Here is a 10,516-nt window from a genome sequence, read left to right as displayed (position 1 = left end):
TGCGTGTGTGTGTGGATGCACGTGAGGGTTGTGGATGTGTGTGAGAGTGTGTGTGTGCGTGTGTGGATGTGTGTGAGAGTGTGTGTGTGTGTGTGTGTGTGCGCGTGTGTGGATGTGTGTGAGGGTTGTGGATGTGTGTGAGGGTGTGTGTGAGGGTGTGTGTGTGTGTGTGTGTGTGCGCGCGCGTGCAGGGTTGCGTGTGGGTGCGTGTGCTTTCAGAGGTGAGAATTCAGACGTAAAATTTTGGAGCGTGTGGGCGTTCATGCCAATTAAGTCTTATCTGCGCGAATTCGGGTTTTCTGTCCCGTGCACCGCTCCCCGGATGTTGCTGGGCCCCCCCCACGGCTCCACAGCGGTCTCAGTGATGGAAACTACGGGGAGGAACAGGTTTGGGTCTTCGGTGTCACACGGCCAGAGCCCGGCGAGGGTTGGTGGAGGAGGGAGATGGCTGGCGAGCAGTGACAAGCCTACCTGCAAATTTGGCGCCTTCCTTTCTCTTGGATGGTCAGTCACAGCCAATTGAAGTCCAGGTCCGAGAGGAACGAGAAGGAAGGGTGGGGGCCGAATTCTTTTATTTTGCCAATTGTTTTGAAGCCAATTTATTTTTAGTATTTTTTTTTTCAGCTAATTGATTTTTTTTTTTTTTAGGGTTTTCTGGAAAGCTAGTTAGCTTTTCCGGTGTTGCTAAGAAGCCAATTCGTTTCAAGGGGGCCGACACGTTTGTGATTGCAATTTCGGTTGTGTAATTTGGGGGTAATTTGGGGGTGATAATTTGGGAGAGAGGGCGAAAGCCAATTGATTTTGTACATTTTTAAAGATTTTGTTGTGATTCCCTTAGCCCGATGGAGGGGGCCGAGGAGAGAGCAGCCTGACGTGGGGAGGTTGGGGCACGGGGGCCAGGTCGGGGGAGCCCGCAGACAGGACGGTACAGAGGTTTCAGCGGTGGGACCTGATGGAAAGGTCCGGTCAAGAGGAGGTCACGAGTGGGTGGTGCCGCTTTGCAGAATTACGACAATTTGGCTCACTTGCGATGGCCGGACGCCTCAAGAGAGGCGCCCCCGTGGGCGGCGGGGTCCTGGGTGGGCAGGGCGATCAGGGGGCGGTGACGCTTGGCCTCTCTGAACACCTCCAGCTCCTTGGCGAGCGTGCGACCCCGGCGGGCTCGCAGGAGGGCGGGCAGGCCCCTGCGCAGGCGTTGGGCGGACTGCTTCCAGGTGTCATATTGGAAGAATTTGCCCACGGGGTATCTGGGGAAGTTGTCCTGAGAGGGGAAGGGCCAGTCAAGGGGTGCCTGGCCCCCAGCCCCTGCTCCCCAGCCACCCAGGCCCCGGGGGGACATCTGGGCAACCTGCTGGGGGCTGTCCCTAAACCTTGCAGCGTGCCCGACGTGTGACAGGTCAGTAACTCCCCCGGCTTCTGGTCAACACCACCACGGTTGCGGTGGGGGCACGTGGCAAACATGTAAAGGACTCCCTAGCCGCGCTTCCAGCTGAGGAGCTGCTGCGCCCTGGTCCCCTGGCTTACAGGTCACAGCCCCGAGGGGCTCCAGAGAGGGGGAGGGTCCCGGAGACGCCGGCTCCCCTCACAGGGGCCGGGCCGCCCACAGGCCCAGAGCTGGGGGGCTGCCCACGGGCCCAGAGCGTCCACAGGCCTGAGTTGGGGGGCTGTCCACGGGCCCAGAGCTGGGGGGCCGTCCACGGACCCAAGCTGGGGGGGCCGCCTTACCGGAAGCACGGTCGGAGGGGTCGACACGTCCCTCTCGGACTTGGCGGGGGTGGCGCAGTAGGTCTCCAGCAGGGCCAGGTCGCAGCTGCGGAAGCAGCACTCTTCCACGATGCCACGGCTGCGGCGGTTCACGCGGCTTGCCGGCCTGCCTGGAAGTCCCACAGGAGGAAGGAAAGGGCACGTCAGCACCAGCGCCCCAGGGGGCTCCCCAGGGTTCCTCCAGCCAGCCCGCCGCCCCTGCCCTTGGGACAGGATGCCGGTCACCTTGCAGGGACAGCCGGCCTTGGACTGGAGGGAAGGAAGAAAGCGAGAGGGGGGCGCGCAGGGGCCCCAGAAAGGAGAGAATGGACAGCGGGGTGAGTGCGCTCCAGGACCAGCCCCCTGGCCTCTCGGTGCCTCCCTCGTCGTATGTAAAGTGGGCACGGCCTCCTGGTCCACCACCAGGGGCTGTTTGGAAAATGCACGGGGCCCGGCCCCACATCCTGGGATCCCAGGGTCCTGACCCAAAGGCCGGCTGGGACCCAGGTGCCATCCCTGAACCAACCAGGAGCCTGGGTGCCTGCGGCCCTAGAGCCGCCGCCGAGACAGGTAGGAATGGGAGGAAGAAGGAGAAGACGGGAGGAGAGGAGTGAGGACCTGCAAAAACCACGCCCTCCTTTCTTCCCGTCCTCCCCCTCTCCTCCACGCACAGGCTCCAGACTCAGCTGCAAGGAAAAGCCCCCGGCCTGCCTTCCGCCATCGGTGGGGGGAGGGAGAGGAGCCCCTAGTAAGGGGTCCAGGTGCAGGGTCGAAAGGGTTGGGGGCTCAGCCCGGCCCTCCTTTCAGGGAAACCTGGTGCCAGGGGGCCACTCCCCGGGCGAGGGCCAGCCAGCACCAGACCGTACGGTGCTATCTCCTGCCCCCAAATGTGGCAGGAGACAGAGGCCACAGGAGAAGCCAGGGCAGGCAGGGGCCTCAGAAGCGTCAAGAAGCAGGAATGTTTTTTAAAGAGAAGCTCTGACATGCAAGACGGGCATTTTCGGCCCATTTCAGAGGGTGGGTAAGTAAAGGCTGCAGAAGAAGGTGCCTTGTGGTGGGTGATGGTTACGATGAGCCTTACGGCCACTGCCTGCTTGCCCCAGCCATGTCCCCACCCACACCCAGCCCTGAGCAGTGTCCGGCTGAGCCCAGGGGGAGCACACACTCCCTCCCCCCTCGAGGGTCAAGAAACTGCTCCCTAGTTTCTCCCGTTATCCGGATGGACACTCTCCGGAACTCCCCTGACCCATCCTGCAGTTAAAGAAACTGAGGCCCAGACTGCTGGGAAACGAGGGCAAGAGCCCACACCCCGAAGGAGAGCTCACCTCCAACGGGGGACCCGCCCTGCCACACAGGGCACAGGGGCAAGGGAGAGCAGAGGTCTCCACATGCCCAGCCGGCTCCTGCAGGTTGGGAATCAGAGAGGAGGGCGAAGAACAGAGCCCTCGGGCCAGCAGGCGGGCGCCCTGCACTGTGCCCTGCCCCTTGGGTGCGGGTCCCACCCAGGCCTGGGGTCCCCGGCGGTCCCCTCCTGCAGATGCAGCCGAGCGTGGGCGAGGCACACTCACGCCGCCAGCAACGTGTGCTTTTATTCTGACTGGTTTTCAACCCATTTGATTCCATTTAAAATCTCACCATCCACGGGTATCTGCCCGTTGCCAAGATGTGGGCAAAACGTGCGGGGAAACCAGTGCCTGCAGCCCTGCCCATGGGCAGGTCAGGGAGAAGCAGGAGGGGAAGGGCTGCCTCCCTGTGGGGGCCTGGGTCACCCCGCCCGGAAGCCCGGCCTCCAGCCCACTCTGCACCCCACCCGCACCTGCCACTTAAGGTCTGGTCCCCCTGTAGATACCACCGTCCACTCTCCCTCCCACCTGCAAGAAATCAGGGAGTGCGGGCACCGCCCAAGCACACCGTAAGTGCCTAATAAATGTGGACTGCGAGGGCGTGACTGCGCTCTCCAAGTCTCACAGCAAGGGCCCCGGGCTCATTCACCTCTGAGGGGCCTCCCTGGGCCCGACCCCCAGGCCAGGTGTGCTGAAGACCTGCAGAGGTGTCTGACATGCGGTAAGGAGGACTCCGGCATCTATCGAGCACCAGCTGCGTACACCCCTCCGCCCTCGCCCCGCTGAGCTACTTACTGAAGTAGAAGCCGCGGTCCCCGCAGACAAACTGGAGGGTGTCCACCAGCTCCCCGCCGCACAGAGTCTCACTGGGGCGGTAAGCAGCATAGCAGCACGAGGCGAAGGCCAAGAAGGCGAGCAGCCCCAGCATCGACTTTCCCACTCGGATCCCCATTGGTGTCTGCGGGCGGAGACAAGAGGCGTGAGCCCACCGCCCCGCCACGTCCAGGCCCGGGCCCCTCCCACTGCCCACCAGCCAGGGCGTCCCGAAATGCTGGCCCAGCAAGGGGATGCGGGCCTGCTCCCTTCGGGGACACTCAGCTCAGCCATCTCCTGATTTAAAGTCCAGTTACAGCTTTAAAGCACGGCTTTCTCCTTAATCTTAATTGTTTTAATTACAGAAGAGCTGGAGCTTCCACTGCTGACGCAGGCAGGATGCAGAGCTGCCCCGCGTGAAGGGCTGTGTGCGGGGCACACCTCTGAGGGGCACCGAGTGCTAGTCAGTAACTTCACGTGGGGATCCCCATCGTTATTACTGCAGGGGCTCAGCCACACCCAGAGCTGCAGGGGCCAGTGCTGGACACTGGACCTGGCCTCCATCCTATGATGTCATGGGGGCGGGGCCGGCACAGGGCAGCGGCCACTCCTCGGGCCTCCCAGCGCCAGCCAAGATGGCAGACGGCCCCACCCCAGCACAGAACATGTGCATCTCAGAGGACCGGCTGAGCAAGGGTGCCAGGAGGACCAGCCTCCCTCCCAAAGCAACAGGGGGGTTCTGCTGGGCCAGCACCACCCTCCTCCCTCCCGCACTGCCTCTCCCACCCTCTCAGTCTGCGGCTCAGCAAAGCCTGGGTCAAGGGTCCGACGGTCAGCACGGCGGTGCCAGCCACGCTCCCAGGAGCCACCTTCTCCTACATCACTCAGTCCCTCGACTCCAGCCTGCCCTGGGCACCCCAAACACACATAAAAGCCGAAAGCCTCCTTTCCAGGCCTCGCATCACACTACCCAGGGCCAGGGACCTCAAAGTCCCTCCAGGACCACCAGGCCCTCTCCCCATTTGGGGTACCCAACCCCACCCCAGGAGCTGGAGAGAACAGCTCAGGCCACCTAGAGGCCAGACCCCCGGTCCCTCAGGGCACCGCCTAGAAGGAGAGGCACATCTCAAGACACACCCCCTCGCAAGGTTTTGTGGCTGCAGACCTGGGGCAAGGGTTAACCAGGTCCCCGAAGGAGTCGGGGGGGCTTGAAAGGGACCTTGACTCCTCTTGGGACGCAGCGAGCCACCCCTAGCCCTCCAAAAGGTGGAAGCCCCCCAGGCAGGCAGCCCCAGCCTGCCCTCTGCGGGCCCAGGTACGAGCCCCTTCTGGGGGGACAGTCTCGGCCGGGTGCCCCTGAGCCCCGTGGCACCCGCAGGCTACCCTAGTAAGGGCCTGGGTGGAGCTGCCCACGTGTGTCCCTCTTAGGCTGTGCACCCAGTGAGCACAGAGGCACCGAGCAGCACGCCCCTTGCCAGCCTGGAGCAAGGCTGCTGCATGCTGGGCCCAGGGGAATTTTGATGCAATAAATCGTGTAGGAAATGAGGGGCTGCGAAGGAAGCACAGTCTCGCTTAAGCTCCTGACGAGCAGGGCCAGCTCCGTGGAAGATGGAAACTGCCGCCTGGCTCAGCTCACCTCCTCCCTGCACCAGACCCCAGCCTGTCTCCCGACAGCCCGGTGCCGCCCCCCGCTCCAAATTCTAGGAACAAATTTGTCCAGCTAGGGACTCGGTGCCGTCCGAGCGGCAGCCCCATCCTTCTGCAAGCCCAGCCACTCGGTGCGGGGTCCAGTCCAGGGCACCAGCAGAGAGCAGAAGACTAGACGAGGGGCATGGAGCTGTGCGGGCCAGGTGACCAAGCGGGCAGAGGAGGGAGGGCAGGGGCGACAGGGCAGAGGCAGAGGGGAGGGATGAAGGGGCTGGGTGGGAGGCCGCGGGCAGGGGCCAAGGGGCTGAGGCCGGAGCGGGAGGGCAGCCGGGTCCTCGCTCAACAGCCCCGGTTACCTGCAGCTGGACAGGAGGCTCGCTGGGGCTGGAGGAAGAGGATGCGGGAGGAGGAGGCTGGAAGGCTGCCTCAAAGGAGAAGCCAATGTCCAGTTTGCAGGCTGGTCAGTGCCTCAGCTTTTATGTCTGAGCCGGCTCCTCCCAGCCGCGGCTCCACCCTACCCCCACCCCTCTCCCTGCTGACCACTCCCCCCGCCCCCTTTGCTCCCGCCCCCTCCCTCCTTCCAGCCGTTCCCTTCTCTGCGGCACCCCCAACCGCCTTCCCCACCATCTCTTAGCAAAGAACGGGGGGCGGGGGGGGCTCATCCTGCACCCCAGCCCATCCTGGCACCGGGAAATGGGGGCGGGGGTGCAGGGAGGGGGGCTGCTTTCCACCTCCTTGTCTGGAAACTTCCATCTGCCCACTGGGGCAGGGGCAGTTACCCTCTCTGGGTTGTCCACTGCTGCCCTTTCGAGCCCTGGACCAGGCCCTCTCTCCAGATTACTGGTGGGCAATGTCGGGGACAGGGAGAGGGAGGCTGTAGGGGGTGCGCTGCGAATGCGGTGTCTGGCAGGACTCCTTTGCCAACTCGGCCCCCCCTCGCTCCATCCTGGCCCCGCCCACCCAGTTTTCCTCTCTCGGTCTTGCTGGCACCGAGTCAACATACCAGGGTGGGTTTCTGAGACTTGCGCCCGTCCTCGTTGCACTGCCCCCCCGCCCCCGCCCCCGCGGCACAAATCACAAACTTTCAGCAACACCCCCTGCACCCGCAAAGCGACCAGGAAGTCGCCTTGCAGACAGCTCACACCTCCCCGGGCACTTCCCAAGTCCCCACCCCGCCCCCCCCCCACCCCTCGCCCCCTCCTCCGCGGCACAGGGCAGAGCTCGGGGTTCGAGACGCGGAACGTGACCGACAGCCCCCCACCCTGTCTGCCCCGGGCCCAGCCGCCCCGGCCCGGCCCGGCCCGCACGCAGCTTACCTGGAAGCCGGCGCAGGGGCCGCCCACCTCCCTGCTGCGTATTGCAAACCGAACAGCGGGCGTTGGCCCTCCTGCCGGGCACTCCTCTGCCAGCGCCGCTCTGGCCGAGTCGCGGGGGCCGAATGTGCGACGGGGCAGAACGGGGGGATGGCTTTTTTGGGGGGGTGGGAAACTCGTCTGATTGTTTGGGGAGGACGGGCTGTCTGCGGGCTGGGGCGGGCCAGATGTTGTACTTTTAGGGGGGGAAAGGGTATCGGGAAATGAGGTCAGCTGTTGTATCAAGGATAGAGAGGGGCAGAGATAGTGAGAGAGACAGAGTGAACGTGAAAAGGGGGGGGCCGAAGAGAGGGCGAGAGAGAGAGAGAGAGGACAGTGAGAGACGGGCAGGCGCACAGCGGGAGAGAACAGCGAGGAGAGAAACAGAAAGCGTATAATTAATCCACTTTGGGACGGCGAAGGCGAGAGGGCGGGCGTGGAAGGGGAGGGAGTTGGAGGCAAGGAGCTGGGGGGGGCGGGAGGGAGCAAAGGGAAGGCTGCGGAAGAAGAGAGGGGGCCGGGACCAGAGGCCGGAGAGGGGACGGGGAGCGCAGAGAAGCGAGGAAAGGGCGCAACGTCGGGGGCCGGGGAAGGTGCTGAGGGGGGCGGAGCGGAGGCGTCACCCGGGCCGCGGGCGCCCAGCTCGGTTTGGGCCGACGGAGCCCTCGGCCGTCGCGAGCCCGGGCCTCGGGGGGGGGCGGCGGTGGCGGCGCCGGGGCCGCTCGGGACGCAGCGAGGAGGGGGAGCGGCCGGGCTGCGCGCCGGGGAGGGCCGGGAGGGAGCGCGGGGGATGACAACGCCGGCGGCCTGCGAGCCGGACTGCCTGCGGGGGGGACCGCCTCCTCGGGCGAAGCGGGACGGGCGTTGAGGTAGATGAGGAGGAGGCGGCGGGGGATCCGCAGGCCGGCGGAGCGCGACCCCGCCGACGGCGCCCGAGATGGGAGTCAGCAGCGTGGCGGCGGACGGCGTCGACGCGGGGCCGCCAGCCGGGTGGAGGCGCTGGCGGGCCGAGCGCGGGCGGGCGTGGGCCAGGAGGCGGGGGCGGCCGGAAGGGGGGGGGCCGGGGGCCGGCCTGGCCTCACGCAGCTCCGCCGGAGAGCAGGCGAACTCCGGGCGCCAACGCCCGGCTCTTATAGCCGCGCCACCCCGCGGCTCGGCGCCCGCTCGGGCCCCGCTGGCCGTGCGCCCGCGCCAATGGGCGCCCGCGGGGCCCTCGCCCCGCCCCCGGACCGCCCTCGCAACTCGAGCCAAGGGCGGGGGGCGGGCTTGGGGTCCCGGGGGGCGGCGGTTGGGGGGGGCTGTGGGGTGCGCGGGGGCGAGATTGGATTGGGGGCAGGGATCGGCAGAGTTCGAAAGAAATCCCGAATCGCTATTCTAAAGTGTTTGGGGGCCCCGTCTTAGGTTCCGGGGTGCCAAGGTCCCCGCATTAGTGCACGGGGGACGCGGGGCGACCAGGGTGGGCGGCGTCACACGCCCTAGCGACGGCCAGGTCCCCGCGCCCGGCCAGGGGGCTACGCGGCGAGGGTGCCCTGTCGGAATGCGGGCGCAGGTGGCTCGACACTGGGTCGGGGGTCCCCGAGTGCCGCTGGGATGTACAAGGGAAGTGGGGAGTCCCTGGGCGCGGGCGGGGCGCGCAGCCGCCACCTGCCCGAGCAGGCGCAGCCCCTCGAGCCGCAGCCGGAGCCCGAGCGCCCCCCGGTGCCGCGCGGGAACCGGGGAGTAGCCTCGGCGGCTGCCAGGTGCAGTACGTGGGGAGGGCCGGCCGGGCCAGGACCGAATCTGGGCCAGGCATGGGGCCGGCCCGGGCTGCGCCTGCCGGGAGAGATACGAGCAGGGCGGGAAACATCGCTCAAATCCTACCTGCATGACCGGGCTCACCGGGGTGCATCTAAGCAGCTCGCCTTTGGGGCCCACCCAAAATATCCGGATAATAGTTCCCCCGTCCTCAGTGCGTTGGACTTGCGCAGACTCGGGTTCAGCCCCAGGGGCCACCACGATAATTTGGGGGTCTGGGGAAACCATCTCCTGGAGAGTTTGGACGATGTAAGAAGTCGTTGTGATTTTTACCAAGTCAAAAACCACGCACGAGCCCCCGCGCCCCGCCCGCCCCCAGGAGCCCCGGCAGCCAGCGCCCCTCCGAGGGGAAGGGGCCGCCGGCGGCGGAAGCCCGCGCCCGGCTCGCCCCCTCGCTCCGCCATCAATCACGTCGCCCGCGCTCGGCGCGCGCCTCCCGGAGTCCTCCGCCCGGCGGCTGGCGGCGCCGCGCCGCCCGAGCCGGGTGCGCCTGTCCTCCGCGTCCCTCCTACCCTGCGCCCTGCCTGCCCCGCTGGGGGGCCGCCGAGGCGCTTTCCCCACGACCGTGATCTTTGCAGAGAGCAAACGAAAGCGGCGCGGGTTTCAGGGCGCCCGGCCTAGCGAGCGCGGCCGCCGAGGGGCTAGCCCGCCGCAGGCTCCCGCGCCCCGCGCCGGTGTCCCCAGCAGCCGCTCGGGACGGCGGCGGGTGGGTTTGGGAGCCGGGCCGGGACGCGAGGCGGCGGGGAGCTCACCGCGAGGCTGGAGGCCGGAGGCTGCGTCCGCGGGCGCGCTAGGAGCCGAGGCAGAGAGCGAGCGCTCTGCAACGGGCGGCGGACGCGCTGAAGGTGAGCGAGACCCCGGGGGCAGTCCCCAGTGTCCGGGGGCAACGCCCAGTCCGTTGGAAGACCCGGGGACAATGCCCAAATTTGGGGGAAACTGGGGGCAATGCCCAGTCGTTTTCCTGGACGCGGGAGAAGCACTGCCTGCGTCCTGGAGGACACGCTGCTGGGCCAAGTGTGTTTGGGGAACACAAGAGAAATTTTCCAACTCCGAGGAGCTCCGGGGACTTCGTAGGAGACGCAGAGAGGCCCAGAACCAGTGCCCGTGGTACGCGGGATTGGGGAAGCTGCAGAGACCGCGGCGGGGCCGGGAACAATGCCCAAAGGCCGGGAACGCAAGTCAGAGCCGCCTGATTTGCGGGCGAGAGAACGAGTGTCCCGAAGTGGGGACCCAAGGGAGGTTGCGTCGGTGTGGGGAACTGCGATTCACGACTAAATTCGAGACTCCAGAAAGAGAGTCCGAGTCTGAGGACCGGGGGGATTTCTCCCTGCAACTGGGGGACAAGGGAGCCGCGTCTAAAATGTGGGGACCCCAGCATCTGGGTCAGCAAGTTTGTGGGGGGTCCCACTTTGTGGCGAAGTAGGTTTGGGGATGACCCGAGGAAAATGCTCAGCGTGAAACTTGGGAGAACCCCAGAGGCGTACTGTCTAAAACCGGGGGAAGAAAAACAATGGACACATTTTGGGGATCTAGGCAAATCGTCCATGCGGTGGAGAAGAGTGGAGATTAATTTCCACAACTTAGAAATTCAAGTTAGTGGCCTGGACGCTTGCATCACCCAGGGAAAGTAACTTCCATAATTGCTGTGGCTTTTGAGAAAATCCTCAATGTCCTTTAGAGAGTCAAGAAACACGATCTAAATTCGGGGCAACCTGGGGTGTGATCAGGACATTTGGAGAATGCAGAAAATCAATGTCCTTTTATATCTTAATTTTTACGTTGGTTTCAATTAGTTTATTTTTTGGTGAACAGGAAAAAAATATA

General features: G+C 65.3%; 1 protein-coding gene across 4 annotated transcripts; it reads right to left on the bottom strand.

The window, feature by feature from the left end:
- Nucleotides 1-556: 556 nt before the first annotated feature.
- On the bottom strand, nucleotides 557-9,600 carry IGF2 (insulin like growth factor 2). Of its 4 annotated transcripts, XM_027090269.1 has the most exons (5): nucleotides 9,445-9,600; nucleotides 8,759-8,923; nucleotides 3,882-4,044; nucleotides 1,726-1,874; nucleotides 623-1,261 (listed from the first exon to the last, which is right to left on the bottom strand). In XM_027090269.1, the coding sequence occupies exons 2-5, from the start codon at nucleotides 8,918-8,920 to the stop codon at nucleotides 1,022-1,024; spliced, it is 714 nt and encodes a 237-aa protein (XP_026946070.1). In that variant the 5' UTR covers nucleotides 8,921-8,923; nucleotides 9,445-9,600; the 3' UTR covers nucleotides 623-1,021. The 4 variants fall into 4 exon arrangements, with proteins under 4 accessions (XP_026946069.1, XP_026946070.1, XP_026946073.1 ...); XM_027090268.1 differs by lacking the exons at nucleotides 8,759-8,923; nucleotides 9,445-9,600 and adding an exon at nucleotides 6,863-7,996 and having other exon boundaries at nucleotides 557-1,261; XM_027090272.1 differs by lacking the exons at nucleotides 8,759-8,923; nucleotides 9,445-9,600 and adding an exon at nucleotides 5,903-5,992.
- Between the last annotated feature and the right edge of the window lie 916 nt (nucleotides 9,601-10,516).

The sequence above is a fragment of the Aethalodelphis obliquidens genome, unplaced genomic scaffold (genome assembly GCF_003676395.1).
Source record: "Aethalodelphis obliquidens isolate GAN/ISIS:26980383/991018 unplaced genomic scaffold, ASM367639v1 scaffold69, whole genome shotgun sequence".
Classification (NCBI taxonomy): domain Eukaryota; kingdom Metazoa; phylum Chordata; class Mammalia; order Artiodactyla; family Delphinidae; genus Aethalodelphis; species Aethalodelphis obliquidens.
Note: the sequence above shows the minus strand (reverse complement) of the source record. Positions and strands in the feature narration are given on the sequence as shown.